Source organism: Mandrillus leucophaeus, unplaced genomic scaffold, assembly GCF_000951045.1.
Source record: "Mandrillus leucophaeus isolate KB7577 unplaced genomic scaffold, Mleu.le_1.0 Scaffold750, whole genome shotgun sequence".
NCBI lineage: Eukaryota > Metazoa > Chordata > Mammalia > Primates > Cercopithecidae > Mandrillus > Mandrillus leucophaeus.
This window is the reverse complement of record NW_012108142.1, coordinates 619,240-641,701: the sequence shown is the minus strand read 5'-3', so window position 1 is coordinate 641,701 and position 22,462 is coordinate 619,240. Positions and strand designations below refer to the sequence as shown.

The window sequence follows — 22,462 nt, the reverse complement described above, 5'->3', positions numbered from 1 at the left end:
CCTGGCCTTTTCCTTTAAGGTTGAGAATCAGTTTGTCAGTTTTGTTGGGGCGCTGAGGGGACTCCCCCTGGGATTTTGAATTTGATTGCATTACATTTACAATTCAATTTAGAAACAGACAAAAAATGTTAGTAGTACTGAGTCTTTTCAGTATATTCATTTATTGAGGCTTTAAAATGTGGAATTCCTCTCAGTGTATCATCCTGTGTGCTCTTCTGGAGGATATCTTGCATAGTGTTCATTAAATGTTTTTAAATGCTGTTATAAATAATCATTTGAAGATTTTATTTTCCATTGGTGTGTGCTCCCTGTATGTCTAAAAACACAATTTAAAAGTCTTACCTTAAACTAGCAAGTTTGTAAAATTTATTTATTAGATATAAAATTATCTAGTGTGTTTTAAAAATACTCTGTGTACACAATCTTATTGCCTGAAACAATAATAATTTTATTTCCTTCTTTAAAATCCTATTATTAGTCTGTTCTTATGTTAATGGATTGGATCACCAGAATAATGTCAGAAACTATTAGTAATTTCATTTAAAAATATATATATGTCTTATCTCAGGAAAAATCTTTAGTAATTAAACCTTAAGTATAAAAATAATTATAAATTTTACATAGATATCAGTTATCAGATTAAAGAAATTTCATTTTATTGCTGTTTTAAGAAGTCTTTATCACAGAAAAGGTATAGAATTTTATCAAATGTAAGTATTTTTTCTGTATCAATTGTTGATATGAATATTTTTCTCCTTTATTTTGTTTGTGAATTATAATTCCTGATTTTGAAATATTAAACCTACCTTGCATTTTTGATGTTTTAACCTTTTCTTTATATTACTGAAGTCTATCCAGTAATATTTTGCTTAGGGCATTTATGTTCATGAAAAAGATATGCCTCCACTTTTTCTTTTTTTTTTTTTTACTTAAATCTTCTATATCAAAATTATGCTGATTTCATGAACAGAATTGGAAGGTGTACTCTGTTTTCTAGTCTCTGAAAGAGTTTGAAAATTTGGTGTTGTTTCTCTCCTAAATGTTTAAAAGAATTCACAACTGAAACCATTAAGACCTGGTATTTTCTTTGTGAGAAGGTTTTAGTTCTGGATTTAATTTCTTTGACATACGTTGGACAGTTCATATTCTTTCTGTGCTAGTTTTTAATGATTGCATTTCTAAAAAATTATGTTAGTTACATTTAATCTTCAAGAGTTTTAGGCATAGAAATATTCATAGTTCTATTTATCTTTTTAATATTTGTAGAATTTTTGAGTGACTTCTTTTTATTCCATATGTTGGTAATTTGTGAGTTTTCTGAGTTTTTAAAATTTCCTTCTTTATAATTTATTTGGGTATAATTTGATTATTGTTTGTGTTATATAGATATGTCCTTGATTTCCTGCCTTTCCTAAAATAAGTATTTGGGGCTTTTAAATTTTACTTTAAATGTAACTTTACTGAATTCTACATGTATGATATTTCATAAATTCATTGTCAATTAGTTTAAGGTATTATCTATTTGTGATTTCTTTCTGTAAAAATCTATATATATGTATATGTAGAAAGTCTATAAAAATATAAACTGTATTAATCTTTGTTTTCTACTTTTGTTTCTCTTTGACCACAGTCTGGATAATTGCCTGGCCATATTTTAAATGATCTTTTCTGTTGTTTTGAATCTGCTGATAAATTTTAAGGAATGATTAATGAATCATTCCTTAAAATGCTGATGTCTGTTATGTGATTTTTTTCAATGCTAGCGTTTTCATTTTATACTCTTAGAGTTTCCAGGCTTCTGGTGAAATTCTTCGTCTTCATCTTGCCACTTATTTTCTTGAACGTGATGTTTTTAAATCCTGTGTCTTATGACTCTAATATTGAGGTCTGTTTCTACAGTGTGACTGTGTGTGTGTGTGTGTGTGTGTGTATTTTACATATATGGATATATTTACTGACATCCATGGGGATTTTTGATGGAATATTGAACTTCCAATATAAAAAAACCATAGGGTCTAGGAAGATGTTATCTTCCTTCCAAGAAGATTTGACTTTTCCTCCTAGTGGGTACACAAGTTGTAGACAAACTACCTTGACCCTGTGAAGTCTCGTTTAATTTATTTTTTTGAGACGGAGTCTCGCTCTGTGGCCCAGGCTGGAGTGAGTGGGGCGATCTCGGCTCACTGCAAGCTCCGCCTCCCGGGTTCCCGCCGTTCTTCTGCCTCAGTGTCCGTCCGGAGTAGCTGGGACTACAGGCGCCGCCACCACGCCCGGCTAATTTTTTTGTATTTTTAGTAGAGACGGGGTTTGACCGTGTTAGCCAGGCTGGTCTCGATCTCCTGACCTCGTGATCCGCCCACCTCGGCCTCCCAAAGTGCTGAGATTACAGGCACGAGTCACCGCGCCTGGCCTCCCTTCGAAAAGGCGAGCCGCCTTACTGGACTCAGGTGAAACGTTGGGCTGATATTCCTTTGGCTTTCCTCTGTTTCTGAACCCGGAACTTGGATTTGTGTCTTCCCAGTACTGTGTGAGGCTGCTCCAATCTCTGCTGAGCATGAGACACTTAGGCTGACTTTCCGTGATGCTGCTGAGAGACACTCAGCACAGCGGCAGTGTGTGCTGGGAGGAGGGCACAGTGGCAGTGTGTGCTGGGAGGAGGGCATGGAAAAGATTCCGTGTGGCCCGGTGCATCCTGATTTTCTTCAAGATCTTAGCTCCCTAAGTCATTGCTGCTTTGCTGATTTTACTATCCCTGCCATTAGATGCTTGATTTGTATTTGATCCAGTCTTTGTAATTGTTCATGGTGAGGAGAATTTCACTGATAGTAGCTGCTTCATGACAGCTGTGAAGGAGACTGTATCTGTTTTTATTGCATTTGTGTCAGACGATCATTTGCCCTCAAATACCTAGGTTAGTTTGGCATTTCATGCCTTTAAATTTTAAATTATGTATGCATCAAGGGGTGGGAGGGGAAAGACAGAGAAACACACCCTATTTAAAGTTACTATTAATATATTATTTCTGGCTTATGTTTATGGTAACAGTTGATTGTAGAGTTAACAAGAATTAACAGTGAGACAAAAGTCAGCTTTGAATAATTGAATGAAAAGTTAAAAAAAATTACTCTTATTTGGATGCTTCTATGGATCTAGAGGGAAAGTTTTAAGTATTAGCCAAAATTTAACATAATAATTTTTTATAGTATGACACAACTTGTCATACTATATTGTATCTTGTGCTGGAAAAAAACTGTTAACTTGTGGTGTGTTTGTTTTTAAAGTGTTGACACTATGGTGGTATTATGGCTTCAAATAATATGTTGTATTTGCAGTTTTTTCAGAAATACACATTCATAGAGAAAAGGTGAAACACATTAAGAGACATATTTGTTTATTAATGTAAGAATAAGATACAATACATTGAGATCATTACCAGAATAGTTTATTAAAACTGAGAATAGCTAATGCAACTTATAATTTATACAATTATTAATATAAATAAAATCTAAATATGTTTCTGTATATGAAGTATTTAATATGTAAGTATTATGATTTTATAAAATGAATTTGCATATATATGTATATACACACACAGACCACCTTTTATATTTATCATTTCTAACTCTGTCATAAAATGAAAATGGAAAATTAATACAAAAAATATATCAGGTAAAAGGTGCACTGATATAAAGCTTACAGTAAAATTACCTGCTTTTTATAGGTCATAAGAAAAGGCGAAAGTGTCTAGTCCTTCTGAACTTGGCATCCATTATGTAGAATCAAATAGTTTGTGCTCTCCTTGTCTATAGGTAACAACCCATAAAATAATAGATATGAGGTTGCTATAAGGACATATATTTTACATTGAATTAGTGGTTATTCCCTGTAGCAATATTAGTGCCTAGTAAATAATATCAACTAGTCACCTATCGGGTATTCATTAAAACAATCTTGTCCTTAGGCCACATAACAAAAATTTATTTCTTTTTGTTTCTAGTGGTTATCATTGTATTATGTCTGTTGCTTTAAATGACAAATTTTGTTCAAATATTTGGGTTTCTTCCCGGCCGATTACTTTACAAGAAAAAAAAACATTAAATGTAATTATATCTATAGATTATAAAGACCAGGAGAATGACTTCTCTGTTTCATGTTTAAAAAGAAATTCACATATAACATCTGCATTTTAGTTTTATTTCATTATGAACTCTGTTATGTTAAGCCTTTGCATAATATTCATTTTTATTTCTAGCAAGTTATTAATCATGGACATAGAACTCTCTTGAGGCAAACTTCATTTCGAGACTGATGTCTACACAAGGCAGCGGGCAGGCCTCCCGGTTAGACTGCTTTCTGCCACAGCAGTGCTGATCTGACGCTAACAACCGCCACTGCCAGGATGCGGGTCACAGCGGCGAGTCAGCAGGCAGTTCCACAGGAAGTACAACCAACCAGGACAGGGTCCATTATTGTGCTGCCTGTTTATGTTGAAGACACGTAATATCATTCATTTTAAACATGTTACATGTAGAGGAGAAAGAGAAAATAGAAAGGAACCGGATCTTCCTGCATGGGCTTTACAAAAAAGCAACCTTAAAATCAGAAACAAAAATGCATCATCAAGCCAACAAACATCTGTTGATTCTATAAGAAAATACATTGCCTTAGATACTTAGAGTGTCCCGTTCTTGAGCACTGTGTAGACATGCTAGAGACAAAACACAAATAACAATGAAAAAATCACATACTTCACTTCGAGCTGAGGACAACAATTAAACAGCTGTATTGAGGGTGTGTAGTCCTAATTAGCAAGTCAAGAGGTTAGAAGGGAATAAATCCTATCAGGGTTTTTTTTTTAAATAAGTATCACAATAAAAAAGAAATGTGATCGGGGCAAATCTTAAAAAATTAGTAAGATTCTCATGAGCAGAAGAATGGTCTAGAGCCACATTATGAGGTTTAAAAAATATGTAGGACTATTTAGAGAAATGAACCATGCAATTTGATGTGAGCAAGAAGTTAAAAGACTATAATATTTGAAATTCTAGGAAATGAAAACAGCTGCCATTGTTGAGTGCTTATTACATGGCAGAACTGCCTCAAATGGCTTTACATGTATTATCACATTCCATCTCAAAAGGCAGGCAAAACAGTATAAGAGTTGTTATTTCGACTCTGCAGTTGAATAAGCTGAGACTTGAGGTTAAGCAGATTTTCTAAAGTCTTCCCATGAGTGGCAGAGCTAGCGTTAATGTCCAGGTCACGCAACTCCAGAGTGAATGCTTGGCAGGCTTCTCTCAGCAGCACAAGTGCTGCGCCCAGAGGCAGACAGTTTCATTATTATTATTATATGTGATCTTTTGTAAACACAAACACATACTTTCTCAAAATACGTCACCTATAGATAGGTATACAGTTAACAAATGGGACACTTACACAGGCCTACAGAGTGAGATGTTCATAGCATAGTGCAACACCAGCAGCCCGGGGCACTTGGAGCCATTGGCGTCTGGGAGGTTCCACAAAGTTTCTAGGCTCGCCAGAGATGGAGGCCAGTGGCTCAATGGCTCTCACGTAAGCTGTGGAAGCATTGGTGGCTGTAGAAATGAACGTGGCAGGGTTCTGCAATCTGTTGGTGGTTTATTGAGAAGCGTAATGACCAGTGAAGAAAAGGAGGGACTTTATCCATTAGGAAGGAAGGAACTTATTCCCTGGAACCAGAGTCCATCAATGATTAGCAAGGCTGAGCTCTTGTCATCTCACCTATGAGCTAAAATGGAGTGCTTAAAATATCCCCTGACCAAGAATCGTCTTGTTTCAAATGATACAAATAAGGAAAGAAGACAGTGAAGTGAAGAGAAAAGACAGGTGGGAAAGGAAGTGGCCGACCCTGATGCTATTCGCTGGACCCAATGAGAATGTGCAATATTAACAATGAGAATGGTAACCAATAAAAAAGTTAGATGGCTTGTCAGTCACTCAGAAAAAAGAGACTGCATAAGCAGAAATCCTCAATGTTTTATAGAATTACACTGTCATTATTATTTCCATAATTATATTATGTGTAAAGCATAGAATCAGCTTCAAGCAATGTGTTGCCAGGTGGTAGCAATGGACTGTTCCACAGCATGAACTGTAACACTGCATGGGAAAGAGATTTACATGAAAGGGGAGCTGAGAGAGGTTATGAGTTTATCAGGAAATAACTTTCTTTAGACACTCAAGGCTCATCACCCACATCTACTCTCTAGTAAAACTTGGCATAAAGACAATATCTAAGCCCAAACAGATTTAAATAAATAAAATTTAAAAACCCTAGCCAGCTGTGGTGGTATGCACCTGTAATCCCAGCTACTTGGGAGGTTAAGGCAGGAGGATTGCTTGACCCCAGGGGATGGAGTCTGCAGTGATCTATACTTTGGCCACTGCACTCCAGCCTGAGCAGCTGAGTGATACCCTGTCTCAAAAAAATGAAAATGAAAAAATATATAGTTAGAAAGAGAAATGAACTCCATGTACACACAGATGGATACATGATCCAGGCTGTCTCTTGTGTCTGTTGAACATCTAATGAAATTCTCATTTACAAAATAGAGAGTTGAAAAACATTTTGTCAAATTAGAGTCTAAGTCTATGCTGAACTTGGGGAGAAGTGAAATAGTGTAGTTAGGTTTTCAAACAAGAATAGAAATTGGATCTGCTGGAAAATGAAGCTGGACTAAAACTCCTTAGTTTTATGAATTATAATGTGTATATCACTATCATTTAATTATTCTTAATATTCATTGCAACTTCTGGAATAACTAAAAATGAAAAAAGTTCAAGCAGAATGCAACAGACAGTTGTGTGCCCACCATGCATATTGGTTTCATATCTCTTTTAAAAACATTTAAAATTAAAAGTGCTGTGTTTTTTTTCACATGTACTTTTGTGATTGGGATGCAGCCGTAAGGGTGTGGTAAGAAAACACTGTGTCCTAATTTAATTGTAACATTTATTTTCTGAGTGGTACAAAAAACAACAGTATGTTTTAATTGTATGATGTCTTAGATTAGATAGATGACATACTCTTCTATAAACACAGGGTAAATACCACTTCAACCTACTTATTTTCATAAGTGGTGATAATGGTTATCTTGAAGTTATTATCCTTCCATCCAGTGTTTCATACGTTAACTATATACATGAACACATATATACATTCAAAAAGTGGGTATACTGCTATTTTCTATATTTTAATTAACTCATAGTAACTATATTCTTTTTTTTTTTTTTTTTTTTTTGAGATGGGGTCTTACTCTGTTGCCCAGGCTGGAGTGCAGTGGTACGATCTCAGCTCACTGCAGCCTCCGCTTCCCAGGTTCATGTGATTCTCCTGCCTCAGCCTCCTGAGTGGCTAGGACTACAGGCGTGTGCCACCATGCCCACTAATTTTTTGTAGTTTTAGTAGAGATGGGGTTTTACCGAGTTAGCCAGGATGGTCTCAATTCCCTGACCTCACGATCTGCCCACATTAGCCTCCCAAAGTGCTGGGATTACAGACATGAGCCACTGCGCCCAGTCATTAACTGTATTCTTTTACAAAAAAGCTGTTGATCAGCCCTCATGCTTTCAAAAATTTTCCATCTTGAAAATTTTATACCTAATTTATTCTAAAGTCCCTCTAGAATTTTCTTGTAATGACACACAACAAGTTATATTTGTCTATTAATCTTTATTATAGACTTTTAACTAATTTCTGTATTTCCTGCTCTTACAAAGAGTCCTAAGAATTGTTTTATAAATTCTCGTTTTGCTCATGTTTGAGAGTTTCAACAGAGATATTCCCAGTTGAATATGAATCTTCAAGTTTAGAAGATATTGCCAGATAATTCTTCCAATTAGTTAAAACTACAAGATTCAGTAGTATAGACATGTTTTCCCAGCCCAAGAGACAACTTCATTTGGAAATCAAGCTCTGACACCACCTAGCCCTGTCCCCTTGGGCCAGTCACTGACTTCTGTTAGCACCAATTCTCTTGCCTGTAAACATAAAAATACTTATCTGACTCTAGACATAGGTTCTAGAGGACTGCATGAGTAAATGCCTGTGAGATGCTGAGGACAGCACCATGCACAGAGTGCCTGTAGGCTATTATTATCATTATGACTAAACTATGATTAATTCTGCTAGACTTTTGTGTGTAATATAGCATCTTATAGTCTGAAATAGCACCAGAGAGCTTTCTATCCTTTCTCATTTATTTTCCATCTTTTTAGTTTATATTTTTTGCCCAAATTTCTATTATAGTTCCATTTGTAAATTGATTCGTAGGAATATGTTATAAATTGCTGCTGATCTACTGATTATATGCACAGCTTATACACCTTTCTGTCTTTGCTTATTTTTTATCATTATATGGTTGACCAGGGCTTGTTAAATTTAATGTATTAAGATTGCTCCACCATTCTCTTTATAATTTATATTTTTGAATCCTATTTCCTTGTTTACATACAAATCATAAGAGTGTCATTCTATATGCTTGTAAAAATGCTTTAAACTTTGCTGCTCATATTTGGGATTTAAATTCATTTATAAGTAATTTTTACACATGCTATGGGATAGAGATCAACACTTGTTTTCTTTACAAATAGACGATCAGTCGTCTCAGCAGCACCTTTTACCACTGAGAGGTAGTGCAGCCTGGTTGGTCATACACTGTATGTTTGACGTGGACAGGAGGCAGGGAGATACTGGGTAGAAGAGAGCAGTTCTCCAGCAAAGGCTCCACCCTCAAACCTGGAAACCCACAGCCCTAAATGGGAACAGGTATTCCTGTTTTCATGCCCAAAAGTTGCCTTTGGCCCACCATGCCCCCCATCCTATGCCCCCAAACACCAGGCTCCACAAGCAGATGAACAGAAGAGCAGAAGAGTGCCAGAGAAGGAGAGAAGAGAAGGAGCATCTGAGTGTCGAGAGTTCAGCTGGGGATGATTGGAGAAGAGAGTGGCCATTGGATGGCCAAACTCCAGGGAAGATCATCTTCCCACTCCATCCCCTTTCCAGCTCCCCATCCATCCCACTGAGAGCCACCTCCACCACTCAGTAAAAACCCTGTATTCACCATCCTTCAAGTCCATGTGTGATCTGATTTTTCCTGGATGCCAGACAAGAGCTTAGGATACAGAAAGCTGTCACACTGGCCCTCTGCCCTAGAAAAATTGCAGAAGCTCCACTGAACTGTTTAACACTTAAGCTTTCCATACATGGCAAAGCTAAAAGAGCACTCTGTAACACATGCCCACTTGGGCTTCAGAAGTTGCAGGCACCCACCCCTAGATGCTACTAGGGGGCCAGAGCCCAAAGGTGCTGGCCCCAGCTCCTGCACATGCCCATCTGCATGCTCCTCCTCCCATAAGGGGTTTGAGAACACCCAGTGGCCAAACAGATGAGCCACACCCCTGTCACACATGCTATGGGCAGAGTTAGGGAACTCTCCTGTTTCATCTTCATCAATTCTCTAGTCTGTTTCAAGTGATCTGTGATCCATTTATCTAGTCTTTGCACCAGCACCACACTGTGTGATGACCTTAGTTTTCTGGAGTTTTGGTTGAGGTGTAATGTTTGTAGGAAAGTGCTTATGTTGTTAAGTGTGCAGGTGGGTGGTACTCAGCTCCAGAAAGTTATAAACACTCCAGAAGCCCCTTAAACACTAACAGTTCCCCTGCTACTGCCAACGTGACTTCTAACAGCAAGGATTGGTCACCTGTGTTTGTACTCGATGTAAGTGAAGACATATAGTGTGTTCTGTTATGTATCTGACCACTCACACTCAACATTGTGAGATTCATCCAGTTAACTCTCATCGTGAATCATTTCTTCTACTTTAAAAATTATTTTTGCTATAATTTTAAATGTCTGTAAAATGTGTAGATAAATTGTACAAGCAACTTTTAACACCAACCATTTTAAGATACTTTGCTGGCACGTAGTTCCATCAACCTTGAATATGTTTACTGGGTATTTAAACAAAGATATTCTCCTATGTCAACTCCATACAGTCATTGAAATGGGAAAATTATTACTGATGCACTGTTGTCACTGAATCAAGAGACCTTGTTCAAGATTTCCCATTGTCCCAGTAATGCCCATAGAGCCAGAGATTCAGGCCAGCATTGCATGTTGCATTTTGAACCATCATGCCCTTGACTCTCCTTCAGTCGGCACCAGTTCTGCAGTCTTCTTTTGACTTTTCTGACCTTGACATCTTTGAAGATATAGGCCAGTTATTTTGCAAAATAAAAAATAACTTTGATTTCTTCACAGCTAAGAAGTCTTCCTACTCTAGAGTTTTTATTCTAAAGTAATGGAATTTACTAGAAATTCAAAAGGACTAAAAATACTGGAAATGAATCATTATGGCAATAATTGTAAATCACCGTTTCTCTAAAATTAATTAATTTTTTTGTTTTTCTGAGAAATTTGTAAACTTACATGCATTTCAGCTGCAACTGCCTCTCACATTCAAGTTTAAAACCTTGGCTATCTTATGGTATTGAAATTAAATACTGCTGAGAGAAATTGTATTTGGTATAAATTACCACAGTTTCAGCTTACTGCACAGATATCTATTAAACTACATTTTTTTGTGAGTTGCTCTTCTTAAAGACAGCAGAATAATTAAAGCCTGTGGACCAAGTAATGAAGGATAAAGTATAAGCCTCCATTTTGTCATTATGCATGCTGAAAATGTGCAGAGAAGGGTGTAATTTTACAAATGTTTTTACATACCAATGAGATTCAGAATTAGAAATTCATTCACTTCTGTATCTTGGACATAAGTCACTCTCATTATGGGATGAGGAATCCTGGTGCCTTTTCACTCAGGTATTCCGCTTGCTGCTGCCCTGTTTTCCAGGTGTCCCAGCTGTATTTCAGCTCCTCAGGGAAGCTGTGTTCCTCGCTGCCTCCTCACCTCTTCTCCTGTGTGGAGAGAGCCTTTCACCAGCTCTTCCAGGAGCAGCGACCTCAGTGTTTCATCCTCAGGTGAGTCCCCCTCAACCTTGTCTGCCGCACTCAGGTTTGCCATGGGGCTTGGCGGTGAAGATGTCCTAATTTCCCATGGTTTACCTTTATTTACTTTCTCAGCACTTTGAGGTCCAGTATATCTTTGCAATAAGTACATTTGACTCATTACAAAGGAGAAATATCTTGGCTACTAGGAATAGCCCCAAGTGTAGCTGGATCAATATTAACAAACTTAACCTGAAACTCATTTCTGTTTCAAGATTTAAAGCTTAGATAAAAAGTTTTTGCTTTTGAACCTAAGAAAACATGGAGAAAGAAAAGCTTCCAATGTTAGTGAACCTAAGCCACTATTCTTCAAAATCCAGGACTGCCCCAAATACAATTTTCTTTCTTTCCAAAGGTTTCTCAGCCTGTTTCTTGTTATTTACCTTTGCTCATAGTTCACGGAATTCTACTTCCTAAACTTTTTTTTTTTTTTTTGAGGCAGAGTCTCACTCTGTCACCCAGGCTGGAATTTAGTGGCATGATCACAACTCACTGCAGCCAACCTCCCAGGCTCAAGTGATCCTCCTACCTCAGCCTCCCAAATAGCTGGGACTACAGGCACATGCCACCACACTTGGCTAATTTTTAAATTTTTGTAGAGGTGAGATCTCACTCTATTACCCAGGCTGGTCTCAAACTCCTGGGCTCAAGCGATTCTCTTGTCACAGCCTCTCAAAGTGCTGGGATTACAGACATGAGCCACCGCATTTGGCCCAAAATATTTTTTGAATTTGACATGTAATGCTAGATTTAACTCATAAATTAATAGAAAACGAAAGAAACATTTAAATGTTAAAATCTGCATCAGAGACCTACATTTTATATTCGGTCACACTTCTACGAGGGAAACCTCCGTAAATACTCACGGCGGTGCCTTAGTTGTTGTCAGTAGTGCTGGTTGGAACTGAACGCATAAGTACAGTAGCACACAACTCAAGTGAAACTGAAATGAAAATGGTGTAAAGTCAGAACCTGGATAGAATTCAAAAGGCTTATTTAAATATTAAAATGAACACTTATATGTTTGTATGCATTTTATCAAAAATTCTATGGAGGATGGAGGCACAGACTGATGGGTGCACGCTTTAGTTTTCTAGTTTTCAAAGCAGGGTGCTAGCGGTTGTTTCCGTGCCGGGTTCAGAAGCATCCTAAGGATGAGGAAGGTGCTGAGGCAGGGGCTTTGACCCATTCTAAACTCTAGGATAAGAAAGGCACCGAGGCAGGGGATTCCACCCCTTCTAGACTCAAAAATGAGAAAGGCGCTGAGGCAGGGAACTCCACCCATTCTAGACTCAGGGATGAGAAAAGCGCCAAGGCAGGGGCTTCTGCCCATTCTAGGTTCAAGGATGAGAAAGACGCCGAGACAGGGGCTCTCACCCATTCTAGACACAAGGATGAGAAAGGTACGGAGGCAGGGGCTTCCGCCCATTCTAAACTCAAGGATGAGAAAGGCTCTGTGACAGGGGCTCTCACCAATTCTAGATTCAAGGATGAGAAAGGCTCTGAGACAGGGGCTCTCACCAATTCTAGATTCAAGGATGAGAAAGGCTCTGAGACAGGGGCTCTCACCCATTCTAGACACAAGGGTGAGAAAGGCACTGAGACAGGGGCTCTCACCCATTCTAGATTCAAGGATGAGAAAGGTACCGAGGCAGGGGCTTCCACCCATTCTTTCTTTTGATACGGAGTTTCGTTCTTGTTGCCCAGGCTAGAGTGCAATGGCACGATCTCAGTTCACTGCTACCTCCGCCTCTTGGGTTCAAGCGATTCTCCTGCCTCAGCCTCCTGAGTAGCTGGGATTACAGGCATGTGCCACCACACCTGGCTAATTTTGTATTTTTAGTAGAGTCGGCGTGTCACCATGTTGGACAGGCTGGTCTCGAACTCCTGAGCTCAGGCAATCCACCTGCCTCGGCCTCCCAAAGTGCTGGGATTACAGGTGTGAGCTACTGCACCTGACCGTTCTACTCATTCTAGACTCAAGGAGGAGAAAGGCGCAGATCTTAGATGGGGGCTTCTACCCATTCTAGACTCAGGCAACCCTATTTTTATCTGCTTTATCTGTCTAGTTTCCTGGTCTTCCTTCGATAAATAGGGAAAAACTTTTAAAAAGTTGCTTAGAAAAAGCACTGTAAATTGGTGAGATAGGGAGTGTGTAACACTTGTTTATTGAGAGTTTACTGGGTGCCAGACCCTGGACTAGATTATTTCTATGTATTAGTTATTTCTTTAGAATTTCCGTAAATTTGAGCGCTCCCACTTAATTCTAGGATGACCATTGCAGCTGTTATAGGTGAGTTGTTGAAAGTGTGGGTCCTAGGAAGGCTCTGAGGGGAGAAAAGGAGGAACCAGCAGGCCGAGGCGCTTTGGGGGTCCGCCTGGGAGAGGGCACACAGCGGCCAGCAAGTTGTTTCGGTGAAGAACCCCGTTTATCTTAGTTTAACCCAACAGTTTTCACATGTATTTGCTCATGGAACTTTTTATCCAGTAGAACTCATTAATATTCTGCAGAACTAGTTTTCCTTTGGGTCATTTTTTTAAAGCTAATGATTCCATGTACCAACCCCTTATTTTGAAAAAATCTCTCTTCAATCAAGTTTCAAGAAGGTTTTGATGCAGGATTTTGCTCCTTAGCTCAGCTAGGTCCAGGTTCTTGCCCTGGAAAAACGAGGCGTGTGGACACCAGAGAGTGAGTGGAGTAGAATTTATGACACGAAAGGGAAGCTCTCAGCAGAGAGGGGTCCTGAAAGCGGGGTGCCGGGTGCCCCCTTAGTTGAATACCGGGGCTTATGGTGCAAATTCCTGCTGGCTCCACCCCCGTCCTTCCAGTGCGCATGCTTAGACTGAGCGGCTCCATATTGATTTATTTCTCCCGCTGCACGTGTGTTAAGGAACGGAGTTTTCCACCGCGGGCTTGTTTAGGCAAAGCCCCTGTGCAAGTTGCCTTATCTGCAGAAAACATCTGATGTAAGCACTTGTGGGGCGGGTCAGAGGTTCTCCAGGGACCCTTCCCTGACTGCCTGAAACAAGCTGGCGAACTCCTTTTGGTATGGCTAGTCCTGATACACAGAATTGAAGAGCACACCTGTGGTTACTAGGACAAGGTATTTTAGTGATTCTCTTTCTTCTTTCAAAACCTTGTGTGCTTTCATACAGCTTTGCCGCATCCTTGATTGTGTGGACGAAGATACATGCTTTCTCCGTTGTTACTAATAGGATAAAATTAACCATTTGAAATTCAACTTAGTAAGTTGTTTACAGGTCATTACTGAGTGTCGATTGTGTCTCAAAACGAGCACTTACAAAGGGTAATTTAAGATTTAGCAATCAAAACGCAAGTATTCCTGGAATGGATGTCCCAAAACTCAGTACCAAACCAGAAAAAATTTCATTTTGCTTTCTAATGTTAACTTAATACCTCATTTGTTGACACTCTTAGGCCCCAGTAGTTCAAAAGTCTGCACAAGTGAGTGGAAGCATCCATTAACGACTTGACACTTTAAGAAAATAATTAAATTTCAACTTCTTTTCTGGCAAACACTTTTAATCAACTTTGTTAAAAGAGATGTTTCCAGGCAGAAAACCAAGGAAGCACTCATAAAAGGGCTTTAAAAAGTTTTTCTGGTTACCGGATAAGTAAAGGCTGTTTTTATGAGTTTTTCATCTGGGTAAAGTAATAACTTTATTGTAGAGCAGATCACTGTGAAATAGTAATTACTGTGTTGGAATTTTATGTTAATCCTATGTCATCTAGTGTCAGGAATAGAATATTTACCATTTGTAAACACTGGGTGAGTTAATGAAGAATGCCTGGGATGTATCAAAAGTGATGCCATTATAAATAAAAAGTTCAGTGATCGTTCCTAGATTAAAGAAAAATGCAAACTAGAGAACAGCAGAACCGAAAGCAAGCTGAAAAGGAAACCTAACCAGGTCAGGTTTAGGATCTGCTGAGATCCACATCTGAAGACGTTACTGCCTTAGTTTTCGTAGCTATGTACTTTACCTTCATTTCAAAGAACAGAGAAGGAATGCTCAGAAAGATGTCACAGCTTTTCCACAGAAGAGGTAATGTCTTTCCTGTAAGGCCCATGAAGCATGAACAGCTTTCCCAAGGCCAAGTGTGAGCCTGCATGTCTCAACACAGCGTGCTGTCATGGGATCGCCTCACTTTATGTTGACTTGCTAAGCTGAGTCAAGTCGGTTATGTCTTCCTTCTGAGCCTGACACCTTTCTGGCATAATTCACCTACACTAGGTGGTTCTAGCCTGTGAGATACTGAATGGCAGAACTTGTGTCATATTTGTTTGTAATGCCAGCATCTGAAACACCATCAGGGACATGACACAGTAAACATGTACTAGGTATTTCAGACAAATGCATCAAACTGAAGTGTGAACGTAGACCACAAACTCATTGCAAGTTAATATGTCATTCCCTCTTCATTTCTGTGTCTGAGAAATATCTCCAGTTAATATTTTTACTTGTTCCTTCAAAGTAGCTTCAAAGGAACGAAGCTTGTTCAAAGGAACAAAGTTCCTTCAAACTTACGTTTTTCCTCTCTGTTTTCCTTAGTGGAGAAAGGGGATCAGGAAAGTCTGAAGCCAGCAAACAAATCATAAGACACCTCACCTGCAGGGCTGCCTCCAGCAGGGCCATGCTGGATTCCAGATTCAAACATGTAAGTTTTTTGTTTGGGTTGGCAAATATGTGAATGAAGATGTTCAGTCAATTGTCATTTACAAATAGGGGAGGGGACATCATAATAGACACAAGGGGGTCAAAATTTGTGGAAATAAAGAATTAAAAATTATTGAGCTTGGGTTCAAATTAATATTGTTCAAGTGCACATTTATTTATTTTACATATTTAAAATATCTTGTACCTTCTTTTTGTATTTGCGCTGAATAGTTGGATCTAAAACATGTAATATAGGTAGATATTGTTCACAAAGAAAATGCACTTTAAGGCTGGACGCAGGGACTCATGACTGTAATCTCAGCACTTTGGGAGGCTGAGGCATATGAATCACCTGAGGTCAGGAGTTCAAGATCAGCCTGGCCAACATGGTGAAACCCTGTCTGTACTAAAAATACAAAATTTCGCCAGGTGTGGTGGCAGGTCCCTGTACTCCCAGCTCGTTGGGAGGCTGAGGCAGGAGAATTGCTTGAGCCTGGGAGGCTGAGTTTGCAGTGAGCTGAGATGCGCCATTGCACTCCAGCTGGGCAACAAGAACAAAACTCTGTCTCAAAAAAAGAAAAGAAAAGAAAAAGAAAGTGCACTTTGGTGTGTTAGGACATTCTGGGGAGCTGGCCAGAAAAGAAATTATTGTGGGGGATCACTGGGGGCTGATAATAAATCTCCAGTGTATCTGAAGGAATTGGCAATAGCGAGCCTTAAAGACTTTGATGTGCAGGCCATGTACCTTTGGGGCCAAAACAGTTTTTAAACTCTATTCAGAAACACTTGCAGTGTTAACTGTCCCGCTACTTCATCTATCTAAAATATGACCGTGATTCAAGGGGGAAGCAAACGGACCATTAGCAGCTGAAATAAAACTAAAACATTCCACACAATCAAACTCAGAAATTTTACTCAAGGAAGCCACCACAGGTGCTTATCCATAGACTGGTTCTCTGGTTTATACATAGTTCTAGCAAGTTTTGTTAAAAAGTTTGTTCAGACGATAGCAGATCAGAAGAAGACAAAGGCCACTGGAAGGAACAGCTAGCAGTGGGGGGAACAGACAGGACAGGAACCAATAACCAATCCGAAAGAATGGAACTCAACAGTCTGCTTTCTGGGGGCCTCTGCCTAGAGATGAAATCCTCCCCATTTCTGTATTTCTTTTGGAAATCACTCCAGACACCTGGAAGTTCATGATGATTGTCCCAAGGTTGAAATAAAATATTATTTTAGAGGATACTATATCCTTGCTTATGCTGATGACCATGACTCAGTGCCATGGGTACACCAGCAGCTCCCGATCCTAATCTCCATCCTGCCTTTCATTCTTAAAATGCAGACCTGCCTGTCCAGTGAACTTCCTGGACATGCCACAGTGTACTGCAAAGACATGGCCAAAACTGAAGTCTTTCTTTTTTATTTTTATTTATTTATTTACTGTTATTGTTATTTATTTTTGAGACAGGGAATCGCTTTGTCTCCCAGGCTGGAGTGCAGTGGTACGATCACCACTCACTGCAACCTCAACTTCCTGGGCTCAAGCGATCCTCCCACCTCAGCCTTCCAAGTAGCTGGGACTGCAGGCACGTGTCTCTATGCCTAGCAAATTTTTGTAGTTTTTTTTGTGGAGATTGGGTCTCCCTGTGTTTCCCAAACTGGTCTCGAACTCCTGGGCTCAAGTGATCCACCTGCCTCAGTTTCCCAAAGTGCTGGGATTACAGACGTGAGCCATTGCACAGTACTAAGTTTCTCTATTTCCAACACATTCTGAATATTCTATCACTCCTAGCTCTTATTCTGTCCAGTTTCCTTTAGGCCCACAGTCATTGCTGCTGTGGAGTCATCTCACATGGCATTATTGTTGAGACTGTTCTAAGTTACTGTCCTTCTTTTGCCATTCTTGGCCATCCTCTACTGCATGTCCCTGGGGCAGGCCATGGTTGGTAGCTCTGCTGCCCGGGGTCAGGTAGGGCCCAGACCCTGTTGCTCCCCAGGCACTTTCTCACCTGCTCAGAGGAAGGGAGCAGCAAGCCCCAGTCCAGGGAGAAGGCTCATCATATGCAGAGGCGCTGCCTGTCTTCTCATCACAGTGATGGGCTTGAACTTAGTCATGCTGCTATCTAGTTAGGACTTATTGCTAACTAGGCAGCCATGTGTTCAACTTCATCTGGTAAACGGAAGAAGAGGAGAGTTGATGCTGGTGAACTGCCATCAGCCTGTATCACCAGAGACTCCTTTGCTCAAAGCCCTTGAATGAGTCTCTGTTCCCCTTACATCAAGTCCGATAAATCGGCATGGCCCGGCATTCTTTCTGGCAATGTTACATTTGTTGTGGTTTTTATTTTCTTCTCTAATCTTAGAACACTAAATCCCCTTCCTCTTACTCTATGCTGAAGTCACCTTTGAGCACGTATCCCTCTCAGCCTGGCCCGTGCAGTCTCATTCATTTGCTTTCTCATTCCACAAGCATCTGTTAATATAAAGTGGCTTCCCAGTGCCTGTCCCTCGAATTCAGAGATGCTGTCTCAACAGCATGGGAGAAGCTCAGTTTCTGTGTGGGGAATAAATGAATACACTAAAATAAGTATTGTGACAGTATAGGAGACACATTCAATTACCCCCAGTTTCCTAAGTTAACTTTCTTAGTTAACTTTACATTATCAAATACATTTAATGGACAAACCATTTGTATGTCATCAGGAGACTGTACATTTGGCCTGTGTGTGTTTCCTTGTATGTGATTTACAGAACCAACATTGACATTTTCTTCAGTTTTTCTTACCTGCCCTGCTTTTGTTAGATAGTGGGATTTTTCTGCCTCTCTTCCTTTTTTTACAACCTTTTATTTTTCATTCAAGTGTAGGGAAGACACATTTGTTTAAAAAGATTTGTTTATTATCTTGCAGGTCAAGAGACCACTAAATGCATATATGGAACATCGCGTTCAATTCCACATATATACTAACAGAACATAAGATTTTCTATAAATAAATCAATATTATCTGTATAACATTCAAGAAATAATGTACATATGTGCTATATCATTACTTTGACAAAAAATAATGCATATACACATCATAGGCCATGTTACAATAGTATAAAACTTTCTATTGGCACTTATTTCAAAGTGTGATATTGATGCAGTGTGAAATTTCCACTGAGGTGCCTCTGATGCTGGCATGTGTCTGGCCATACACACATTTACAGAAGGATACCTGCATTTCAGTCATAATTTTATATTTAAAAGTGTCTGATTACATTCGTGCAAGACAGCTACACTTAAATCATTTCCTAAGTCAATGCCATCTAAAGGTTCAAAAGTTACAAATACAGAAATATACTGCACAATGAATATTGTGCTATTTGTGTTTGTTTCTGTGTCACCTGCTTTTTTATCTGGTTGCTACAGTGTAGAGTGATTTCTACCATGGTGGTAGTTACTTGGCATGTTCTGGAAATTTATAGTATCTGATTCCTCACTTAGAAATGAGAATAACTGATTTTTTAATTAATAAATTAGTGTGATTTTACATATTTTATACCTGTGAATTATAAGTAATTTTAAAATTTATTCTGCTCTAATAGATCCCTAAGCTTATGTCTGATTCTGTAGACTTTTCTCTTTAAAAAGAATGCATAATTAATCAGTTTTTTGAATATCTATGGTATCATGTGTGTTCATTAATGACTTTAATTTATAACCATTTACTAAGCTCATACTGTATTGAGCACCTGCATAATTCTACAGCAAGCTCAAAATAATTTATTTTTTGAAATGGAGTCTTGCTCTGTCGCCCAGGCTGGAGTACAGTGGCACGATCTTGGCTCACTGCAATCTCCATCTCCTAGGTTCAAGCAATTCTCCTGCCTCAGCTTCCCAAGTAGCTGGGATTACAGGCATGTGCCACCACACCTGCCTAATTTTTGTATTTTTTAGTAGAGATGGGGTTTCACCATGTTGGCCAGGCTGCTCTCGAACTCCTGACCTCAAGTGATCTACCCGCCTCAGCCTCCCAAAGTGCTGGGATCACAGGCATGAGCCACTGCACCTGGCTGCTCAAAATAATTTAACATTGAGAGTCAACTTGGGAAAATAGCATAACCTATCTTCTTTGTTCGAATACGTTAATATCCTGACGGCTGACACTTAAGAGTTAGAGTACATGTAAAACAACATGGTTCTAAAATAGCCTCAAGTTAACTAACAGAAATGACAGAAACTGATGACTTAATCTTAATGACAAGGAACAATAGTTTCCCCTCTAAGTTATAAACAGTCATCTATTAAAATGATCATTTGGGAGACAGCAGGCTGTATAATTTCTTTAATGCATTCTCTATTACCTTATGTAAATTGGCTTTAAATTTTAGTTCAAACGAATACATTCTAAAATGCGTTCCTTTGGATCAGGTAGATATAACCCTCCCAAATCAATTACCATCTGGGAGTCCAGATTATAATAGCAGTGCATATTTCAAGTAAAACTAATTCTAGTTAACTTGTGTGTTTTATTCACTCCTCATGACAAATAAAAAATGTCATAAATAAATGACTTCTCGTCTCATGAAAAAATATTGCCCAGGTTTGAGCATGGCTTAAATTCCACGTCAGCTATGGTTTTATTGTTTCCCTTTAAATTATTATCCACATGAATATCATTCAGTGTCCAAGATGTTCACGAAAATCATCAGCCATCATATCTGTAAATCATCTGAGTATATGTACAGGAATTAAATACAAGCATTGAATACATTTTTTTAACTTACTGTAAATCTTTATAAAATTAGAGGGTTTAGTGAAATTAAGTATATTTAAGAGATGAACCAGTACGATAAATCTTCACAATGTCATTGATGGGTTCTTGTAAACTGTGACTTGAGGCAAAACTATTTCCTGTCTGCTGTAAAAACTTAACTCTTGTTTATACCAATTAGTCTATGATAAAATTCGTTGCATTAGAAGGTACGTTGTTTTGCTTAAAGTAGAAATTTCCAAGAACCTGTTGATGATATTAAGTGAGTACTTCCTATACTTCCTGAAAGGAAAATAGAATTAAGGAAATGAGTAGAAAAGATTATCCTTGAACAGCCTTGATCTATGGAGCTATCTAGTAGAAAGTTTGAAAGTCAGGATAAGATGAAAGGAAAGTTCACTAGGTGGCCCTAAGAGGAGAGGACAATGAGCTGATTAGAGACACGGTTTAGCCATATTTGGTTGTGAGTCTCCACTGTGGAATATCACACAGGCCAACGTGGGGAATGCTGGCAGGCGGGACCAGGTGTGTAGCAAGCACACAAACTGTACATTCTACTGAGAGAGCCTGGTTCATTCTAAAGGAGACAATTTTGCCTCGAATCCTAGGAAAATACTCATTGGAGGTCATTTGGATCAGCAGTTATCAAATAATGTGTAGTAAAAGGATGAAGAGAAGTAAAAGTCAGTGTACTAGTCTGTTCTCATACTGCCACAAAGATACTACCTGAGACTAGGAAATTTATTTTAAAAAAAAAAGGAGGTTTAATTAACTCACAGTTCTGCATGGCTGGGGAAGCCTCAGGAAACTTACAGTGATGGCAGGAGGTGAAGGAGAAGGAAGCAAGGCATGTCTTACATGAGGGCAGGAGAGAGAGCGTGTACAGGGGAAACTAGCAGTTTTAAACCATAGATCTCATGAGAATGCCCTCATGATCATGAGAACAGCATGGGGAAAACTGCCCCCCATGATTCAGTCACCCCCCACCAGGTATCTCCTTTGACATGTGGGGATTGCAATTTGACTTGAGATTTAGGTGGGGACACAGAGCCAAACCATATCAGTCAGGATGTGTTGGGGTGGTCTTCAGTGTAGTTTTGTGCAGATGCTGAGGAGTGGAGAAAGTGTTCCTGTGGTTGACAATAATGGCATCATTGTTAAAATAAAGATTGCCATCTCAGTGGAGTATGGGGAGCAAGAGAACCCAAAGTGAAAGGGTTTGGGTGGAAACTATAAGTTTCACACTGTCACAGCAGACAGTACTCTCCCTGAAGGAGGTTTCAGGAGAAGAGAGGGAAGGAGGAAGATTTAGTTGGTAACAACTAGAAAGTGAGAGAGTGCAGCATTGAGGTCCAGAAATGACTTTTGGCGATTATATGCAGGTCAAAAACTTATTCTTAAGAGACGTGACTGAAGTATTTCTGTCAGTCTTACACCTCATTTGGCCCATCTGAAAAGCCTGCCTAAGCTCACATTCTTTGTCCTGTGCCTCAAGTGCACTTTACCCCCTGGTAGATGGACGGGTGGAACCCGATCACCACAGACATGGCTTTGTTCCCCCATACAATTTCAGAGCCATTTAAGAGCAGTTAGGAAGGGCTGTTGTGTTTCTAATCCCTGCATTTGAATTTCAAACATTGGAAGCAGGGGATTTTCCATGACATTAAATTTATTGGAATAGAAAAGTCATGTTTCAGGGAGAAACTACCTGGAACTTTCACCAACTCTGGTTCAAATGAACTTCAACTTTAAGAATATTCAATTCCGTTGAAATCACTTAAATAAGGATTTACTATGCAATAGCTTTCAGAGAGCAGACTAGTGGGCTGATATCGATTGATTTAATATATATATATTTTTTAGATGGAGTCTTGCTCTGTGGCCCAGGCTTGAGTGCAGTGGCGCCATCTCGGCTCACTGCAAGCTCCCCCTCCCGGGTTCCCGCCATTCTCCTGCCTCAGCCTCCCGA

The 22,462-nt window shown here is 39.2% G+C and overlaps 1 protein-coding gene across 2 annotated transcripts in view; it reads left to right on the top strand.

Moving 5' to 3' along the window:
- Window positions 1–22,462, top strand: part of MYO16 (myosin XVI) — a 655,611-nt gene that overhangs the window by 306,601 nt on the left and 326,548 nt on the right. For both annotated transcript variants that reach the window (XM_011966244.1, XM_011966243.1), the window contains exons 13-14: window positions 10,899–11,026; window positions 15,629–15,734. In XM_011966244.1, coding sequence (XP_011821634.1) covers window positions 10,899–11,026; window positions 15,629–15,734 — 234 coding nt within the window. The remainder of the gene's footprint in view (window positions 1–10,898; window positions 11,027–15,628; window positions 15,735–22,462) is intronic.